Source organism: Salmo salar, chromosome 06 (assembly GCF_965601325.2).
Source record: "Salmo salar chromosome 06, fSalSal1, whole genome shotgun sequence".
Taxonomy (NCBI): Eukaryota; Metazoa; Chordata; class Actinopteri; order Salmoniformes; family Salmonidae; genus Salmo; species Salmo salar.
In genome coordinates, this window is record NC_138296.1 from 92,065,725 (window position 1) to 92,087,165 (window position 21,441).

The 21,441-nt window shown below is 44.0% G+C and overlaps 2 protein-coding genes across 2 annotated transcripts; both read left to right on the forward strand.

Moving 5' to 3' along the window:
* Positions 1 to 8,861: 8,861 nt before the first annotated feature.
* LOC106608263 (uncharacterized) lies at positions 8,862 to 10,676 on the forward strand. The gene is made up of 3 exons (XM_082976129.1): positions 8,862 to 8,969; positions 9,060 to 9,115; positions 9,208 to 10,676. The coding sequence occupies exons 1-3, from the start codon at positions 8,941 to 8,943 to the stop codon at positions 10,437 to 10,439; spliced, it is 1,317 nt and encodes a 438-aa protein (XP_082832255.1). The 5' UTR covers positions 8,862 to 8,940; the 3' UTR covers positions 10,440 to 10,676.
* A 9,448-nt stretch (positions 10,677 to 20,124) lies between these two features.
* On the forward strand, positions 20,125 to 21,187 carry LOC106608261 (uncharacterized). The gene is made up of 4 exons (XM_082976182.1): positions 20,125 to 20,239; positions 20,330 to 20,385; positions 20,478 to 20,951; positions 21,168 to 21,187. Exons 1-4 carry the CDS (start codon positions 20,211 to 20,213, stop codon positions 21,185 to 21,187), a joined length of 579 nt encoding a protein of 192 aa, XP_082832308.1. The 5' UTR covers positions 20,125 to 20,210.
* Positions 21,188 to 21,441: the final 254 nt, after the last annotated feature.

A 21,441-nucleotide genomic window follows, 5' to 3' on the forward strand; every position in this document is an offset into this window, starting at 1 on the left:
TCCTTGGGTTTAACTGCTTTCTAATCTAGTCTGTGTACCACTCTCTCTGCCACCAGGGGCCCGAGGGGACCAGATCCATAATGCAGTGTCTCCTTCCCAAATGGCACCCTAGTCCCTATATAGTGCACTACTTTGACCAGGGCCCGTAGTGCACAGTGAAGGGAATAGGGTGCCATGTGGGACCCAGCCAGTCTGATGAAACAAAGCTATCAGTACATTCCAATAACCAACAACTCACACAGCCAGCTTTATGTGTGTCATTTAGCCTCTGAGAAATATTGGGATTTGGTATTGACTGGTAGGGCTTTGATAGTAGAGGAGAGTTGGTGTTTTTCTAAAAGTCAATATGGACGATGCTATAGCTATCAGCCCATTGCTGGAGACGGCAGGCTTCACTGTGTTATCTGGGAGTTCCAGACAGATGTGAAAAGTTAAAAGAACTTGTTAGATAGCACCTGTCGGCGAGACTACCGTGGCCGGCCGGCTAGACTACCGTGGCGTGGCCAGTCCGCTAGACTACCGTGGCCAGTCCGCTAGACTATTGTTAAAGTGTTTACTTCACATACAGACAGACAGACAGCCTGTAGGTATTCTGATCCAGACAGACAGACAGTCTGTATGTATTGTGACCCAGACAGACAGACAGCCTGTTTTAATTGTGACCCAGACAGCCTGTATGGATTGTGAACCAGAGACAGACAGACAGTCTGTATGTATTGTGCACGACAGACAGACAGACAGACAGACAGACAGACAGACAGACAGACAGACAGACAGACAGACAGACAGACAGACAGACAGACAGACAGACAGACAGACAGACAGTGTATGTTGTGGTCGTTTCACAGTTGCTTGTGTTTTTGCTTCTGGCATTTGCTGCTCCAGTGGAGAGCATGATCAGGGGAGTGGCTTTCCACACGTGTGCAGAAGCACAAATAGAAACACAGAGAGGTAGGCTTTTCGACATAGCAAAGGATGAAGTTTCCCTTATGCCAGTTTCTACCAGTTTCCTACCCTAATGGTCTAGGCTTGGATTCATGGATGGTGAAATCAAATCAAGGTGTATTTGTCATATGCACCAGACCTGGGATAACTACAGTTTTAACAAGGGGGTGCAACTTTCACTGCGGACTAGGGGGGTATGTCCCCCCCCACATTCTGAATTTGCATTTTTGTCCCACCCAGTTTCCTCATTGGAATGTGATATAAAACAAGGCAACGGTGTGCTTTAGGATCATGTGGATGCCTCCGAGCTGTCCGGTAGGGTGTTTGGAATGTTTAAAAAAATGCATATTAAATAATAATTATGTAATTAAATAATAATTACTTCTAAAACCAAAGTTGCGCTCCTGGTTTTAACCATGCTTTGAAAAGCTACCATTTTTCCAGGCGAAGAAGAAGTAACTTTGGAGGTGACTACATCTATTTGAATACAGATCTGAGAAAGCAACTACTTAAAAAAAACAAAAACATCTGAAAACAGATCTCAAAAACAATTGGATTGGCTGCATTCATCTAATGGCAGGGCTGTGTCTGTAAGTGCATTTTGAAGAATAGCGCCGGAGATGAACGCAGACGTTTTACGTGTCCCCGACCGATTGTGTTTTATTGTTTGTTTATTTGCATTGTTTGTAACTTTTTTAAAAACTTATTTTGTAAATAATGTTGCCGCTACCATCTCTTATAACCAAATAGAACTTCTGGACATCAGGACTGCGATTACTCACCACGAACTGGCAGAATCTTGTTTTTCTTTAACGAGCGAGACAAGCCCGACGCGAATGATATACTGCTTTCTCGGGAACAGGCCCAGATCCCAGTGATTTGCGTGAAGAGGAGGCGGAGAAAAAGGGGCCAGAGGGCGGGCTGCCTTCTGAGAATTAGTAGGCGATCGAATAAACCCCTATTTCCTTCAATTCTGCTAGCAAACGTGCAATCTTTGGAGAATAAAATTGATGACCTACGCTCAAGATTAAACTACCAACGGGACATTCAAAACTGTATGCTTCACAGAGTTGTGGATGAACGACGACACTATCAACATACAACCGGCTGGTTATACACTGTACCGGCAGGATAGAACAGTGGCATCTGGTAAGACAAGGGGTGGCGACTATTGCTCACCTGAGGTAGAGTATCTCATGATAACTTCTCTTGGGTAGGGGGCAGTATTTTGAATTTTGGATGAATGATGTGCCCAATGTAAACGGCCTGTTCCTCAGGCCCAGAAGCTAGGATATGCATATGCATGGTAGTATTGGATAGAAAACACTCAAAAGTTTCCAAAACAGTTAAAATAACGTCTGTGAGTATAACAGAACTGATATGGCAGACGAAAACCTGGCATTCTTTTGAATTGAGTGTTTTTCCATTGAAAGCCTATCCACCATATAAGTGGATGGGACCCAGATTGCAGTTCCTATGACTTTCACTAGATGTCAACAGTCTTTAGACATTGTTTCAGGCTTTTATTTTGAGTGGTCGGTCGAATGAACCAGAGCTTTTTGCGCGCACGACCGGGAGCGCGCCCTCCGTTCTTTTTCCTTTGTATTGAATACGCTGTTGTCTGGTTAAAATATGATCAATTATGAAGACAATAGACAACCTGAGGATTAATAAAAAACATTGTTTGACATGTTTCGACGAACTTTACCGGTACTATTTGGATCTTTTCGTCTGCCTGTTGCAACCACCTTTGAGCCAGTGGATTACTGAACAAAACGCGCCAACAAACAGAGTTTTTTGGGGTATAAAGAGGGGCTTTATCGAACAAAACAAAAATGTATTGTGTAACATGGAGTCTTGTGAGTGCAACCATATGAAGATCATCAAAGGTAAGTGATTAATTTTATCGCTATTTCTGACTTTCGTGACTAATCTACTTGGCTGAAAAATGTTTGTATGCTTTTGTAAGCGGGGCGCTATCCTCAGATAATCGCATGGTATGCTTTCGCCGTAAAGCCTTTTTGAAATCGCTACCGTCCCACCTGCCCATAAGAAGATAAGTTGTAGACCACACTATCTGTATTTTTCGTAGCTGTTTACATACCACCACAGTCAGAGGCTGGCACTGAGACAGCATTGAATGAGCTGTATTCCACCATAAGAAACAAGAAAACCCTCACCCAGAGGCGGTGCTCCTAGCAGCCGGGGACTTTAATTCAGGGAAACTTAAATCTGTTTTACCTTCATTTCTATCAGCATGTTAAATATGCAACCAGAGGGAAAAAAAACTCTGGACCACCTTTACTCCACACACAGAGACGCATACAAAGCTCTCCTTCGCCCTCCATTTGGCAAATCTGACCATAATTCTAGCCTCCCGATTCCTGCTTACAAGCAAAAATTTAAGCAGGAAGCACCAGTGACTAGATCAATAAAAAAGTGGACAGCTGAAGCAGATGCTAAGCTACAGGACTGTTTTGCTATCACAGACTGGAATATGTTCCTCCGATGGCGTTTAGGAGTACACCACATCAGTTATTGGCTTCATCAATAAGTGCATCAATTTTGTTGTCCCCACAGTGACCGTACGTACATACCCCAACCAGAAGCCATGGATTACAGGCAACCGCACTGAGCAAAGGCTAGAGCTGCCACTTTCAAGGAGTGGGAATCTAACCTGGAAAATTATGAGAAATCATGCTGTGCCCTCCAACAAACCATTAAACAGGCAAAGCGTCAATACAGGACTAAGATCGAATTGTACTACACCGTCTCTGACGCTCGTTGGATGTGGCAGGGCTTACAAACCATTACAGACTACAAAGGGAAGCACAGCCGAGAGTTGCCCAGTGACACGAGCTTACTAGATGAGCCAAAGTACTTCTATGCTCACTTCGAGGCAAATAACACTGAAACATGCATGAGAGCACCAGCTGTTCTGGAAGACTGTGTGATCACGCTCTCCGCAGCCAATGTTATTAACACTTTTAAACAGGTCAACATTCACAAGGCCGCAGGGCCAGACGGATTACGAGGATGTTTACTGCAAGCATGCGCTGACCAACTGACAAGTGTCTTCACTGACATTTTCAACCTCTCCCTGTCCGAGTCTGTAATACCAACATGTTTTAAGCAGACCACCATATGCCTGTGCCCAAGAACACTACGGTAATCTGCCTAAATGACTACAGACCCACAGCACTCACGTCTGTAGCCATGAAGTACTTTGAATGGCTGGTAATGGCTCACATCAACACCATTATCCCAAAAACCCTAGACCCACTCCTATTTGCATACCGCTCCAACAGATCCACAGATATCACTATTCCTCGTGTACAGTAGTTAGAAAATTCTCAGCTCATTGGTAATTACATTTGAATTACATAGCAATATATTATGTAATAATATGCTAATAAAATGTTGCTCCAAAAGTAATGAGAGTTTTATTACACAGGCACAAGAACAGTTTAATGTTTAATGTTACTGAGAATGCTAACAGTAACAAAATATGGCTATAAAGGAAACTAAACATCCCAAAACTGCCTTCTTGAATCAACTACAACCACGATAGGTGAAAAATCATGTTAGTTTGTATTCAGAGTAAACTATCCCTTTAAAGATGGTATACAGTGTGTTTTAAATAAGAACACACCTTCAGATGGACAAAGAGGTTAAACATTGTTTTGGCTGAGCACCCAAATTGCTGTTTGCAAATGGCTTTGAATTATTCTGCAGTATTTTCAGGTATCATAAATGTCACACCCTGATCTGTTTCACCTGTCCTCATTATTGTCTCCACCCCCTGCAGGTGTCGCTTGTTTTCCCCAGTGTATTTATCCCTGTGTTTCCTGTCTCTTTGTGCCATTTCGTCTTATATGTTCCAAATCAACCAGCGGTTTTCCTGTACTCCTGCCTTTGCTATTCTCTTTTTTCTTGTCCTCACGGTTTTGACCCTTGCCTGTTCTGGACTCTGTACCCGCCTGCCTGACCATTCTGCCTGCCTTGACCACGAGGCTTTCTGCTACTCTGTACCTCCTGAACTCTGATCTGGTTTTGACCTTTTGCCTGTTCACGACTATTCTCTTGCCTACCCCTTTTGGATTATTAAACATTGTAAGTCTCCAACAATCTGCCTCCTGTGTCTACATCTGGGTCTCGCCTTGTGTCATGATAATAAAATGTATTTAACTGGCATGTTGAAAGAGTCATACAGTAGTTGAGCATCACAATGTATTTATACTTATCTGTTCAAAATATGATTGGTTAATTGGTTTGACATCATGATGTATACCTGGGGCTATGGCCATTCAGGAGATATTTACAGAATGTTCAGATAGAAATGTATTGTGTAGATCCAACATGACTGTCTGATAGATTGGAATAGTATAGGAGATTGTATAAGATCTATTCATTCTATTTCTATCTCAAATCAATTTAAATTGTATTAGTCACATGCACCAAATACAGCAGGTGTAGACGTTACAGTGAAATACTTACTTACGAGCCCCTAACCAACAATGCAGTTAAAAAAAATATGGATAGGAATAAGAGATAAAAGTAACAAGTAATTATAGAGCAGCTGTAAAATATCAATAGCGAGACTATATACAGGGGGATACCGGTACAGAGTCAATGTGCAGGGGCACCGGTTAGTACATGTAGGTAGAGTTATTAAAGTGACTATGCATAGATGACAACAACAGAGATAAGCAGCGGTGTAAAAAGGGGGAGATGCTCAACTACTGTATGCAAATAGGCTGGAGAGCCATTTGATTAGGTGTTCTGGAGTCTAATGGCTTGGGGGTAGAAGCTGTTTGGAAGCCTTTTGGACCTAGACTTGGCGCTCCGGTAGCGCTTGCCATGCGGTAGCAGAGAGAACCGTCTATGACTAGGGTGGCTGGAGTCTTTGACAATTTTTAGGGCCTTCCTTTGAAACCGCCTGGTATAAAAGTCCTGGATGGCAGGAAGCTTGGCCCCAGTGATGTACTGGGCCGTCTGTAGTGCCTTGCGGTCAGAGGCCGAGCAGTTGCCATAGTTGCAGTGATGCAACCAGTCAGGATGCTCTCGATGGTGCAGCTGTAGAACGTTTTGAGGATCTGAGGACCCATGCCAAATCTTTGCAGTCTCCAGACGGGGAATAGGTTTTGTCGTACCCTCTTCACAACTGTCTTGGTGTGCTGTGACCATGTTAGTATGTTAGTGATGTGGACACCAAGGAACTTGAAGATCTCAACCTGCTCCACTGCAGCCCTGTCGATGAGAATAGGGGTGTGGTCGGTCCTCTTTTTCCTGTAGTCCACAATCATCTAATTTGTCTTGATCATGTTGAGGGAGAAGTTGTTGTCCTGGCACCACACGGCCAGGTCGCTGACCTCCCTATAGGCTGTCTCGTCATTGTCGGTGATCAGGCCTAACACTGTTGTGTCATCGGCAAACTTAATGATGGTGTTGGAGTCGTGCCTGGCCGTGCAGTCATGAGAGAACAGGGAGTACAGCAGGGGACTGAGCATGCACCCCTGATGGGCCCCTGTCTTGAGGATCAGCGTGGCGGATGTGTTGTTACCTACCCTTAATACCTGTGGGCGGCCCGTCAGGAAGTCCAGGATCCAGTTGCATAGGGAGGTGTTTAGTACCAGGGTCCTTAGCTTATTGATGAGCTTTGAAGGCACTATGGTGTTCAACGCTGAGCTGTAGTCAATGAATAGCATTCTCACATAGGTGTTCATTTTGTCCAGGTGGGAAAGGGCAGTGTGGAGTGCAATAGAGATTATTATGTAATTATAACAATGTTGCTATTGTAATAATCACAGTTACTCCACATGTATAGGAACTTGATGTCAAGTGTTACTGTAATATCTTGTGTCTTACTCATTATGAAAATAGATTTGTTAGCCATTTTGAAGCTGCAAAAGTGGTCTACTCTAATGTTGAGGTGATTCCATGTCCCTCATATATTTAATTGTAGGCAATAGGCTATATTAAGATTCATATCTGAGAGCCCTCCAAACCATGTGCGTATGATCATATATTTAGACTAATTCAACTAACTGTTATAGTTTGTAGTTCTTTATCAAGTATTTGCCAGCCAAATAACTTGCATATATTCAAATACTTTTAAATATTATTTGGTTTTCTGAGAGGTATTCAAAATACTTTCAAATAGTTGTTAGTTATCTATCTGTGGCCATCTGACTAGTATCAACAAGTGCTTTCTACAACACTAGCACAGCTAGCTAACATTGACTAGAACATAAAGCAACACACACGGACATGCATTGCCAACAAATGCTACCTTCTGGTTTGGAGTAATTTAACAAGGCTGAGTTGTTGACGACTTCACGATATTTGCTGAGTCAAAAGAGATTGACTGCCGACACTGTTCGGAAGTGCTAAATACTAATCGGCAGGCAATCATTTGACAATCCTACCGGTGTATCTGAGCTATAACGGATATTACCATCCTTGTCCAAATATCTGTGCATGAAGCCGCTCGTATGTGAAGTGCAGCAGAGGACCTATAGGAGGGTGGGCTCATTTTAATGGCTGGAATGGAATTGATGGAACAGAGTTTCCATATGTTTGATATGTTTGACTCCGTTCCATTGATTCCATTACAGCCATTACAATCATCCAGTCCTCCTATAGCTCCTCCCACCAGCCTCAACTGGTGCGGTGTGCATTTTAGAACGTAAACTGCATTTTGGAACAATCTGCATAGGCCTACCGCCGTGTGCACATTCATGCGCTTAAAATGAAGAAATAATAGTTTTTCAAATTTTAAGCTGAACATTCTGATATGTTCCATCAGCCTTATGAACTGATACAGCATATACCACCACTTTACTACTTTGATACATATCAGTTGGGATTAAGAATTGAGTACACGAAATGTCCACTGAAAACAAAGTGGTATACTTTAGTATAGCCTCCATTACACCACTGACTGTACGATTTGAGAAGGGCGCTCCTCCCTCACTTCTTTTGTCATTTCACATCACCTTCCGTATGACTGGAAGGTTAATTGAACTCCCTCATAGACTGCATTTACAAAATATTATTTTTTTCACTAATTCGTCTTTGGACCCATCAGCTCTGAAAAATATCTGTTGTGAAAAGATCTGATGCGATTGGTCAAAAGGCCAATACGTGGAAAAAAGATTAAAATTGGACGGCCTGTGTAACACAGCCATAGGCAACATTCTGCAGCAAAGGTGAGGCGACGCAACAACCAATGGATGCGTGCCACATCATCAACTGTGTCATCCACTGACATATGATGTGGTTAGCTGATACTTAAAAGACCTATCAAGGTGATGTAGATCTGTCAGACGTCAGCAACTTCTAAGCTTTGGAAAGCGGCCGAAGTCTGTCTGGCCGCAACCACAAACTCCCTCATAGTCTGTTTGGTCCCAGCCACACAGGCTGTGTTTAAACATGCAGCCCATTTCTGACCTTCTGCCCCACATTACTGGCATAACAGCTGCTCTGATTGGTGAAAAGACAAATTACTGGGGAATAAATAAGTATTGGGCTGCAACAGATGCTTGAACATGTATGAAATTGAATATGCATTCATCAATTGTCTGTTTTCAAGTAAAATGTTGAACTGAATTTGGTGTGTTTTTTGTAGTACAATCATCTCTGTTGTTCACCATATGTCAACGGATGGCTTCTGTTGAAAAACAATTGGCTCAATCCGGAATGGGTGGGAATGGGTGAGGTCACTCTTTAAAACCATTGGATTGGTTCATGATGTGCAAACTCCACCCTCCAGCACACCAGCTGAATGAAATCAAGAGCACCTAATCGCAATTGGGAAATTGAACCAATTGCAATGAAGTTCATTGGCTGACAGCTGTACAGCTGGTTATAGAAGGGTCTGGGATTCCTTTATAAGGATCAACCAAAAACAGCTGTAAGATATAGCAACAGGGATACTGTGGTAGGGTCTGTCTTCTATTAGTGCTGCATATTGTTGTGGTTTTGATCACTGAAATGGCTGTGACTTTTGGACTCTCTTTGAGGTTAGTGTTTCATTATATTCATCTGATTGGTTTACCTTGTCTTAAAGTTTTCACTGGTTATTTGTGTTTAACTGTCTGAATGTTTTGTAGTGTTTCTTGGATTTGTTGCCTGCTAATTGGAGGGATAACGTGTTTTACCCTTCAAGGTGCGTTTGGTTTCCACTAATTCAGCTCAAATCAGTCTAGTTCCAATAGTATAAGGCTAGCCTTTTACATAATGTTTTTCTTTATTTCCTAGATGATGCTTATGGGCATCCTGCCTACACTGAACCAGAATCAACTGGATCCCAAGCAAGTGTGGTGTCTGGTCCAAATGCTAAATCTAATGGCCGCAATACCCCAGCAAGTGTGACGTGTCGAAATGCCTCAGCAGAAGCGACAGGCCCCTGCGCCTCAGCAGAAGCTACTGCCAAAAATACCCCAGCAAGTGTGACGTTGTGTCGAAATGCCTCAGCAGAAGCGACCGGCCCCCGCGCCTCAGCAAAAGCGACCGGCCCCCGCGCCTCAGCAAAAGCGACCGGCCCCCGCGCCTCAGCAAAAGCGACCGGCCCCCGCGCCTCAGCAAAAGCTACTGGTAAAAATACCCCAGCAAGTGTGATGTTGTGTCGAAATGCCTCGGCAGAAGCGACCGGCCCCCGCGCCTCGGCAGAAGCGACCGGCCCCCGCGCCTCAGCAGAAGCGACCGGCCCCCGCGCCTCAGCAGAAGCGACCGGCCCCCGCGCCTCAGCAGAAGCGACCGGCCCCCGCGCCTCAGCAGAAGCTACTGCCAAAAATACCCCAGCAAGTGTGACGTTGTGTCGAAATGCCTCAGCAGAAGCGACCGGCCCCCGCGCCTCAGCAAAAGCGACCGGCCCCCGCGCCTCAGCAAAAGCGACCGGCCCCCGCGCCTCAGCAAAAGCTACTGGTAAAAATACCCCAGCAAGTGTGATGTTGTGTCGAAATGCCTCAGCAGAAGCGACCGGCCCCCGCGCCTCAGCAGAAGCGACCGGCCCCCGCGCCTCAGCAGAAGCGACCGGCCCCCGCGCCTCAGCAGAAGCGACCGGCCCCCGCGCCTCAGCAGAAGCGACCGGCCCCCGCGCCTCAGCAGAAGCGACCGGCCCCCGCGCCTCAGCAGAAGCGACCGGCCCCCGCGCCTCAGCAAAAGCTACTGGTAAAAATACCCCAGCAAGTGTGACGTTGTGTCGAAATGCCTCAGCAGAAGCGACCGGCCCCCGCGCCTCAGCAGAAGCGACCGGCCCCCGCGCCTCAGCAGAAGCGACCGGCCCCCGCGCCTCAGCAGAAGCGACCGGCCCCCGCGCCTCAGCAGAAGCGACCGGCCCCCGCGCCTCAGCAGAAGCGACAAGCCTTGAACAGACGGCCCGACCCCTCAACAAGCTAGATAGGGAGATCATAATTTGGTTTGCCCAACTCCTTAATCGTCTTTCCCCTGTTACTGTGCCTCCATTTGAAGAAAAGGGCAAAGGTAACTGAGGTGAGGAAATGTGCAACCTAATGCACTTTGAAATGAGGATCTTGCGCATCATCATGCAAAAATGTTTACAGGGGTGGATGCTACATTGGTATAAGTTTTTATAACCATACAACTAAAATTGACATCTGATTTGGTGACATTGCTGACACTTTGGTTCTACGGTCATGCTTTTGATTTGGCCTTGTGTTCCTGCTACTCTTGCATGGTTTGATCAATAAACAATTTGATTCTCAAAATGCCTTGTCTTTAAAATGGAGGGGTCTCTTCTGCCCACCATGTGCTTGCTGATCGGGGACAGACTTGGTCTGGAGTAAAAGGGAATGTGGTTCACAACACTTGTGTAAACAGATTTGTTTACCTTTTCTGGTAGTTCAAATGCTAAAGTTCTGTAAATTGTCAAAGCTCCCTCATGTTAATTCCTAACGGTATTTGTGTAGGGTGTTCCACTTACATTAATCTGCCCGTTAAATTGGTTACCATACTAGGAGTCCCGTTAGCGTGACACCTGTCGACAACATCCGGTGACAGGCGGGTGTGCAAATCTAATATTGAACATTATATTTTAAAGCTTTAATTTTTGTTAATCTAACTGCTTTACAGCGACAGCATATCATGCTATTGTTTGAGAATGGCGGTCTACATGTTGCTACAACAAGCATGGTTGTTTTAAGTCTTGTTGGTGCCATCGATTTCAGTAATCAACATGCAGACAAAGGAATCCAAGAAGCTACTGCTTAACTTTTAAAATAAGTTCAACACTTCTATTTAATCCTCAGGTACTTATAATGTAAAACTGTATTTTATAATGACAGTATGTTCAATAGAAAAACCTTGAACAAAGACATATCTAGTTGAAGCCATAGGAATTGCAATCTGGGAGCTGGAATTGCATTGGACCCATAGCTTTCCATTGAAAGATCATGGGATCTCAAAGAGTAATTTCTGGTTCTTTTTTCTTTGGATTTTCAGCTACCATATCAATTGTGTTAGTCTCATACATTTTAACATTGACAAACGTCAGTGTTTTCTATCCAATAATACCAATCATATGCATGTCCTGGCTTCTGGGCCTGAGTGCCAGGCAGTTTACTTGGGCACGTCAGTCAGGTGGAAATTCTGAAAAAAGGACCCTAGCCCTAACAAGTTACCATAGGTGCCTAAAGAATATGAATGCAGTTTACCTGATAGTCCCATTGCCTGTAACTGTAACCTCTCCCAGGGAACATGGATGCAATCGTGTATATATATTAATCAACTTTGGGCAGAGTAAGTGAACTCGTTAACATATGGATTGTCTGAAAGACGAGCTGGAATATTTAGACACAGAACTCTCAATGTGGTCTGCTGCACAATCCATTTCTATCTGACCACAATGAGGTTGCACTTGCAGATGCCTGCTGGCAGATACTTTAAAAGGTGTGCTTAATTAAGCTCACACATTGCACTTTTATCTAGAGCCAATGTTCTTAAGCCTGGTGACTCAATACTGCTTTTTTGGTATCAAGGGGTCAATCTCAAAAACAGAGGTGGATGACCCCTGGGGTAGTTTTTAGGGGGGGGGGGATCTGAATGATCTGCATTCTGTGATCGTTTGTTATCCAGGATCAGGTCAAACTGAGTTTTTAAACCGTTTTTTCAGAAAATAATAGTCAGTGGAATCCAGATATCACAGAATCCAGTTTGAGTGCTTTGAACAGGCCTTCACCTGGCCATCTACTGGACAGGTTGTGGCACGTCTACACTGTCATAGGGAAACATGAGTAAACTATTCTGAATAAAAATATAAATGCAACATGTTAAGTGTTGGTCCCATGTTTCATGAGTTGAAATAAAATATTCCAGAGGATTTGATGTAACGTTTATTATGATAAGCCGCCTCCAACGTCAATTTAGAGAATTTGGCAGTACGTCCAAACGGCCTCAAAACAGCAGACCGTGTGTAACCACGCCAACCCACGACGTCCACATCTGGCTTCTTCACCTGTGGGATCGTCTGAGACCAAACATCCGGACAGCTGATGAAATGAAAGAGTCTTTCTGTCTGCCCTTTTGTGGGGGAAAACTAATTCTGATTGGCTGGGCATGGCTCCCCAGTGTGTGGGCCTGGCTCTCAAGTGGGTGGGTCTATGCCCTCCCAGGCACACCCATGGCTGCGCCTCAACCCAGTCATGTGAAATCCATAGATAACAACCTCATTTTTTTATTTCAATTGACTGATTTCTTTATTTGAACTGTAACTCAGTAAATTTATGGAAATTGTTGCATGTTGCGTTTATTTTTTTCAGTATACAGTAACAGTCAAAAGTTTGTACACACCTACTCATTCAAGGGTATTTCCTTATTTTTCCTATTTTCTACATTGTAGAATAATAGTGAAGACATCAAAACCATGAAATAACACATATGGAATCATGTAGTAACCAAAAAAGTGTTAAACAAATCAAAATATATTTTAGATTCTTCAAAGGAGCCACCCTTTGCCTTGATGACAGCTTTGCACACTCTTGGCATTCTCTCAAACAGCTTAACCTAGAATGCTTTTCAAACAGTCTTGCAGGAGTTCTCACATATGCTGAGCACTATATAGATACTTTTGTACAGGTTTCCTCCAGCATCTTCACAAGGTCCTTTGCTGTTATTCTGGGATTGATTTGCACTTTTCGCACCAAAGTGCGTTAATCTCTAGGAGATAGAACGTGCCTCCTTTCTGAGCGGTATGATGGCTGCGTGGTCCCATGGTGTTTATACTTGCACACTATTGTTTGTACAGATGAACGTGGTACCTTCAGGCGTTTGGAAATTGCTCCCAAGGATGAACCAGACTTGCAGAGGTTTACAACATTTTTTCCGAGGTCTTAGCTGATTTCTTTTGATTTTCTCATGATGTCAAGCAAAGAGGCACTGAGTTTGAAGGTAGGCCTTGAAATACATCCACAGGTACACCTCCAATTGACTCAAATTGGCCTATAAGAAGCTTCTAAAGCCATGACATCATTTTCTGGAATTTTCCAAGCTGTTTATTAAAGGCACAGTCAACTTAGTGTATGTAAACTTCTGACCCACTGGAATTGTGACACGGTGAATTATTGTCATGTCCTGACCTTAGAAAGCTGTTATTTTCTATGGTAGTTTAGGTCAGGATGTGACAGGGGGGTTTTCTAGTTTAGTTTTTCTATGTTGTCAGGTTCTAGCTTTGTATTTCTATGTTGGGTTTTGTTTGGGATGATCTCCAATTAGAGGCAACTGGTCCTCGTTGTCTTTAATTGGAGATCATACTTAAGTAGGGTTTTTTTCCACCTGGGTTTGTGGGAGATTGTTTCTGAGTTAGTGTATGTTTCTACACTGCGTCACGGTTTGTTGTTTTTGATCGTTCAGTTTGTTGTGTATGTATTGCAATGTTTCACAGTGAAAATAAAATGTGGAACCACACACACGCTGCACTTTGGTCCGCTCCTTCCTACGACAACCGTGACAATTATAAGTGAAATAATCTGTCTGTAATCAATTGTTGGAAAAATTACTTGTGTCATGCACAAAGTAGATGTCCTAACCGATTTGCCAAAACTATAGTTTCTTAACAAGAAATTTGAGTAGTCGTTGAAAAACAAATTTTAATGACTCCAATCTAAGTGTATGTAAACTTCTGACTTCAACTGTATGTAAACAGCTACAAAGAATACAGATGAACTCTCTCGGTAGGTAGTGTGGTTGTAACGTCTGCTTCCAACTGACACTCTCAAACATGTCGATCCCCTGAACGCAGCCCACTTTCCAGCTCACACTCTCAAACACATAGATCCCCTGAACGCAGCTCACTTTCCAGCCTTTTGCCTATTCCCTGCCTGTACTTTAGCCTATCGGATTTCCTGTTATCAACCTATTGCCTGATCTAGAGACGACATTACTAGCCTTTTCCCTGCCTGTACTGTTGCCTTTTTGGACCCCCTGTGTATGACCTTCTGCCTGCCCCTGGACCAAGCTACCTGCCGCCTCCTGTGGTCCTTTACAATAAACACTTGCTGCGCCCTGCACTTCCGCTCTCTGTCTCCCATCGTGTTCCTTACAGTGGTCGACAGCTTATCATGAGAAACTCTACCTCAGGCGAGCAATAGCTCGAGACTTCCTTAGATATCGTGTACCAGAAGTTGTTTATAAAAATACATAGACTGCTGCCCCTTGTATTACTAGACGCCGCTGTTCTATCCTGCCGGTACATCGTAGTATGTTGATGTTGTTGTTGTTCAGCCATGACTCCGCGAAGCATGAGATGTTACAGTTTTTAATGTCCCGTTGGTAATTTAACCTGTTGTGGTATAGGGGCAGTATTTTCACGTCCGGATAAAAAACGTACCCGATTTAATCTGGTTACTACTCCTGCCCAGAAACTAGAATATGCATATAATATATAATTAGTAGATTTGGATAGAAACCACTCTAAAGTTTCTAAAACTGTTTGAATGGTGTCTGTGAGCATAACATAACTCATATGGCAGGCCAAAACCTGAGAAGATTCCATGCAGGAAGTGCCCTGTCTGACGATTTGTTGTCCTTCTGTTGCATCTCTATCGACATTACAGCATCTGTGCTGTAACGTGACACTTTCTAAGGCTTCCATTTGCTCTCTAAAGCCACCAGAAAGTGGAATGGGGTGTCTGCTGTCTCTGGGCAAAGCACAGCAGCAGAGTTTGTAAGTGGTCAGCCTGGGGACAGTGAGACTGAGATGCGCGTTCACAAGACTTCTCCATTTTTTTCTTTCAGCCTTTGAATGAATACAACGTTGCCCGGTTGGAATATTATTGCTATTTTACGAGAAAAGTAGCATAAAAATTCATTTTAAACAGTGTTTTACATGCTTCTAAGTACGGTAATGGAATATTTTGAATTTTTTTGTCACAAAATGCGCTCGCGCGTTACCCTTCATATAGTGACCTGAACGCACGAACAAAACGGTGGTATTTGGATATAACTATGGATTATTTGGAACCAAAACAACATTTGTTGTTGAAGTAGAAGTCCTCGGAGTGCATTCTGATGAAGAACAGCAAAGGTAATCCAAATTTTCTAATAATAATTCTGAATTTAGGTTGTCCCAAACTTGGTGGGTGTCAAATTAGCTAGCCGTGATGGCCGAGCTATCTACTCAGAATATTGCAAAATGTGCTTTCGCCGAAAAGCTATTTTAAAATTGGACATAACGATTGCATAAAAGAGTTCTGTATCTATAATTCTTAAAATAATTGTTATGTATTTTCTCAACGTTTATCGTGAGTAATTTAGTAAATTCACAGGAGGTTTTCGGTGGGTATGCTAGTTCTGAACATCACATGCTAATGTAAAAAGCTGGTTTTTGATATAAATATGAACTTGATTGAACAAAACATGCATGTATTGTATAACATAATGTCCTAGGAGTGTCATCTGATGAAAATCATCAAAGGTTAGTGCTGCATTTAGCTGTGTGTTGGGTATTTGTGATATATGCTAGTTGCTTGGAAATGGCTGTGTGTTTTTTTGTGTCTATGTACTCTACTAACATAATCTAATGTTTTGCTTTCGCTGTAAAGCCTTTTTGAAATCGGACAACGTGCTTCGATTCAGGAGAAGGGTATATATAAAATGCTGTAAAATAGTCCTATGTTTGAGAACTTTGAATTATGACATTTTGTGGTTTTAAATTTGGTGCTCTGATTTACATTTACATTTTACATTTACATTTAAGTCATTTAGCAGATGCTCTTATCCAGAGCGACTTACAAATTGGTGCATTCACCTTATGATATCCAGTGTAACAACCACTTTACAATAGTGCATCTAAATCTTTTAAGGGGGGGAGGGGGGTTAGAAGGATTACTTTATCCTATCCTAGGTATTCCTTAAAGAGGTGGGGTTTCAGGTGTCTCCGGAAGGTGGTGATTGACTCCGCTGTCCTGGCGTCGTGAGGGAGCTTGTTCCACCATTGGGGTGCCAGAGCAGCGAACAGTTTTGACTGGGCTGAGCGGGAACTGTGCTTCCTCAGAGGTAGGGGGGCCAGCAGGCCAGAGGTGGATGAACGCAGTGCCCTTGTTTGGGTGTAGGGCCTGATCAGAGCCTGAAGGTATGGAGGTGCCGTTCCCTTCACAGCTCCGTAGGCAATCACCATGGTCTTGTAGCGGATGCGAGCTTCAACTGGAAGCCAGTGGAGAGAGCGGAGGAGCGGGGTGACGTGAAAGAACTTGGGAAGGTTGAACACCAGACGGGCTGCGGCGTTCTGGATGAGTTGTAGGGGTTTAATGGCACAGGCAGGGAGCCCAGCCAACAGCGAGTTGCAGTAATCCAGACGGGAGATGACAAGTGCCTGGATTAGGACCTGCGCCGCTTCCTGTGTGAGGCAGGGTCGTACTCTGCGAATGTTGTAGAGCATGAACCTACAGGATCGGGTCACCGCCTTGATGTTAGTGGAGAAAGACAGGGTGTTGTCCAGGATCACGCCAAGGTTCTTAGCACTCTGGGAGATTTGTCACTGGCTGTTGAATAGTGTGGGACGATTTCGTCCCACCTCCCCTAGAGAGGTTAATCTTCCGCGTAACTCGTCGATTTCATTGTCCAAAGATTGCACATCTACTAACAGAATGGAGGGAAGTGTTTTTTTGTTGTTGATCACCTGCGAATTCTCAGAAGGCAGCCGGACCTTCGGCCCCTCTTTTTCCGCCTCCTCTTCACGCAGATCACGGGGATCGGGGCCTGTTCCCGAGGAAGCAGCGTATCCTTCGGGATCGTCAGAGTCGTGAATGGAAAAAGAAGATTCTGCTAGTCCGTGGTGAATAAATCGCAGTCCTGATGTCTAGAAGTTATTTTCGGTCATAAGAGACAGTAGAGGCAACATTATGTACAAAATAAAAAATAAAACATAGGTACAAACAACACAAATAAGCAAACAAAAAAACACAAACGTCTGCCATCTTCTCCGGTGCCATCATACATCAAGCTGGACTTGGTATTTTACCAAATAGGGCACTCTTCTGAATGCCACCGCTACCTTGTCACAACACAAATGATTGGCTCAAACTTATTAACAAGGAAATAAATTCCACAAATTAACTTTTAACAAGGCACACATGCTCATTGAAATGCATTCCAGGTGACTACCTCATGAAGCTGGTTGAGAGATAGCCACCCTTTGCCGCCTTTGGCAATTTGAAGAATCTCAATTCTAAAATCTATTTAGATTTGTTTTACACCTTTTTGGTTACTACATGATTCCATATGTGTCATTTCATATTTTTGATGTCTTTACTATTATTAAACAATGTATCGAATCAGGAAAACAATTGATTGCTGGTGTATATAGCTTTAAGGTGACACAACTCTCCTGGCTGAGGATCCAAGGCCTCAGATCAGCTTGGCAAATGGCTGACGATGACCAGACCTCTCTCACCCACATAAGAGAAGAGGGGGAGTGCGGTGCCGAATAAAACACCGGCCCAGCCGAATCTCTCTCTTGTTCTAAAGTATTGGTAAAGGAATGTTCCTTTGTCTACAGAAGACCTTTTCCCACCAAAACTTTAACGCCCGAATAGTAAGCACTGGAGCTATATTTATAACATCTGAATGTTTGGAATGGTCAGTGGGGATCTAAAGAATAATCATGTCACATGTTTTATTATTTTGTGATGTTATTAAGAATGGTATCAAGGAAATCAGCTTCAGTGATTTTTTGCAGTTCGTTCCAGTCATTGGCAGCAGAGAACTGGAAGGAAATGCGGCCAAAGGAAGAATTGGCTTTGGGGGTGACCAGTGAGATATACCAGCTGGAGCGTGTGCTATGGGTGGGTGCTGCTATGGTGACCAGTGAGCTGAGACAAGGCGGGGCTTTACCTAGCAGAGACTTGTAGATGACCTGGAGCCAGTGGGTTTTGCGATGAGTATGAAGCGAGGGCCAGCCAACGAGAGCGTACAGGTCGCAGTGGTGGGTAGTATATGGGGCTTTGGTGACAAAACGGATGGCACTGTGATAGACTGCATCCAATTTGTTGAGTAGAGTGTTGGAGGCTATTTTGTAAATTACATGGCCGAAGTCGAGGATCGGTAGGATGGTCAGTTTTACGAGGGTATGTTTGGCAGCATAAGAGAAGGATGCTTTGTTGCGAAATAGGAAGCCGATTGTAGATTTAATTTTGGATTGGAGATGCTTAATGTGAGTCTGGAAGGAGAGTTTACAGTCTAACCAGACACCTAGGTAATTGTAGTTGTCCACATATTCTAAGTCAGATCCGTCCAGAGTAGTGATGCTGGACGGGCGGGCAGGTGCAAGCAGCGATCGGTTGAAGAGCATGCATTTAGTTTTACTTGCATTTCAGAGCAGTTGGAGAGTTGTATGGCATTGAAGCTCGTCTGGAGGTCAGTTAAAACTTCTCTAGGGTATGTGGAACGATAGCGTCCCAACTCGCCAACAGCCAGTGAAATAGCAGAGTGCCAAATTCAAAACAACAAAACTCTCATAATTCAAATTTCTCACACATACAAGTATTATACACCATTTGAAATAATAGTTTTTCAACTTTTAAGCTGAACATTCTGATATGTTCCATCAGCCTTATGAACTGATACAGCATATACCACCACTTTACTACTTTGATACATATCAGTTGGGATTAAGAATTGAGTACACGAAATGTCCACTGAAAACAAAGTGGTATACTTTAGTATAGCCTCCATTACACCACTGACTGTACGATTTGAGAAGGGCGCTCCTCCCTCACTTCTTTTGTCATTTCACATCACCTTCCGAATGACTGGTGCACCGCCGCTCAGGTTAATTGAACTCCCTCATAGGCTGCATTTACAAAATATTATTTTTTTCACTAATTCGTCTTTTGACCCATCAGCTCTAAAAAAGATCTGTTGTGAAAAGATCTGATGCGATTGGTCAAAAGGCCAATACGTGGAAAAAAGATTAGAATTGGACGGCCTGTGTAACACAGCCATAGGCAACATTCTGCAGCAAAGGTGAGGCGACGCAACAACCAATGGATGCGTGCCACATCATCAACTGTGTCATCCACTGACATATGATGTGGTTAGCTGATACTTAAAAGACCTATCAAGGTGATGTAGATCTGTCAGACGTCAGCAACTTCTAAGCTTTGGAAAGCGGCCGAAGTCTGTCTGGCCTCAACCACAAACTCCCTCATAGTCTGTTTGGTCCCAGCCACACAGGCTGTGTTTAAACATGCAGCCCATTTCTGACCTTCTGCCCCGCATTACTGGCATAACAGCTGATCTGATTGGTGAAAAGACAAATTACTGGGGAATAAATAAGTATTGGGCTGCAACAGATGCTTGAACATGTATGAAATTGAATATGCATTCATCAATTGTCTGTTTTCAATTAAAATGTTGAACTGAATTTGGTGTGTTTTTTTGTAGTACAATCATCTCTGTTGTTCACCATATGTCAACGGATGGCTTCTGTTGAAAAACAATTGGCTCAATCCGGAATGGGTGGGAATGGGTGAGGTCACTCTTTAAAACCATTGGATTGGTCCATGATGTGCAAACTCCACCCTCCAGCACACCAGCTGAATGAAATCAAGAGCACCTAATCGCAATTGGGAAATTTAACCAATTGCAATGAAGTTCATTGGCTGACAGCTGTACAGCTGGTTAGAAGGGTCTGGGATTCCTTTATAAGGATCAACCAAAAACAGCTGTAAGATATAGTAACAGGGATACTGTGGTAGGGTGTCTGTCTTCTATTAGTTCTGCATATTGTTGTGGTTTTGATCACTGAAATGGCTGTGACTTTTGGACTCTCTTTGAGGTTAGTGTTTCATTATATTCATCTGATTGGTTTACCTTGTCTTAAAGTTTTCACTGGTTATTTGTGTTTAACTGTCTGAATGTTTTGTAGTGTTTCTTGGATTTGTTGCCTGCTAATTGGAGGGATAACGTGTTTTACCCTTCAAGGTGCGTTTGGTTTCCACTAATTCAGCTCAAATCAGTCTAGTTCCAATAGTATAAGGCTAGCCTTTTACATAATGTTGTTCTTTGTTTCCTAGATAATGCTTATGGGCATCCTGCCTACACTGAACCAGAATCAACTGGATCCCAAGCAAGTGTGGTGTCTGGTCCAAATGCTAAAGCTAATGGCCGCAATACCCCAGCTAGTGTGACGTTGTGTCGAAATGCCTCAGCAGAAGCGGCCGGCCCCCGCGCCTCAGCAGAAGCTACTGGCAAAAATACCCCAGCAAGTGTGACGTTGTGTCGCAATGCCTCAGCAGAAGCGACCGGCCCCCGCACCTCAACAAAAGCGACCGGCCCCCGCGCCTCAGCAGAAGCGACCGGCCCCCGCGCCTCAGCAGAAGCGACCGGCCCCCGCGCCTCAGCAGAAGCGACCGGCCCCCGCGCCTCAGCAGAAGCGACCGGCCCCCGCGCCTCAGCAGAAGCGACCGGCCCCCGCGCCTCAGCAGAAGCGACCGGCCCCCGCGCCTCAGCAGAAGCGACCGGCCCCCGCGCCTCAGCAGAAGCGACCGGCCCCCGCGCCTCAGCAGAAGCGACCGGCCCCCGCGCCTCAGCAGAAGCGACCGGCCCCCGCGCCTCAGCAGAAGCGACCGGCCCCCGCGCCTCAGCAGAAGCGACAAGCCTTGAACAGACGGCCCGACCCCTCAACAAGCTAGATAGGGAGATCATAATTTGGTTTGCCCAACTCCTTAATCGTCTTTCCCCTGTTACTGTGCCTCCATTTGAAGAAAAGGGCAAAGGTAACTGAGGTGAGGAAATGTGCAACCTAATGCACTTTGAAATGAGGATCTTGCGCATCATCATGCAAAAATGTTTACAGGGGTGGATGCTACATTGGTATAAGTTTTTATAACCATACAACTAAAATTGACATCTGATTTGGTGACATTGCTGACACTTTGGTTCTACGGTCATGCTTTTGATTTGGCCTTGTGTTCCTGCTACTCTTGCATGGTTTGATCAATAAACAATTTGATTCTCAAAATGCCTTGTCTTTAAAAT

Excerpts from the sequence above, each read along its gene's own strand:
- LOC106608261 (XM_082976182.1), top strand. The coding sequence starts at position 20,211 with ATGGCTGTGACTTTTGGACTCTCTTTGAG. Across the intron at positions 20,386-20,477 it reads AACGTGTTTTACCCTTCAAG|ATAATGCTTATGGGCATCCT; the intron begins GTGCGTTTGGTT and ends TTTGTTTCCTAG. Across the intron at positions 20,952-21,167 it reads CGCCTCAGCAGAAGCGACCG|AAAAGGGCAAAGGTAACTGA; the intron begins GCCCCCGCGCCT and ends CTCCATTTGAAG.
- LOC106608263 (XM_082976129.1), top strand. The coding sequence starts at position 8,941 with ATGGCTGTGACTTTTGGACTCTCTTTGAG. Across the intron at positions 8,970-9,059 it reads ACTTTTGGACTCTCTTTGAG|TGTTTCTTGGATTTGTTGCC; the intron begins GTTAGTGTTTCA and ends AATGTTTTGTAG. Across the intron at positions 9,116-9,207 it reads AACGTGTTTTACCCTTCAAG|ATGATGCTTATGGGCATCCT; the intron begins GTGCGTTTGGTT and ends TTTATTTCCTAG.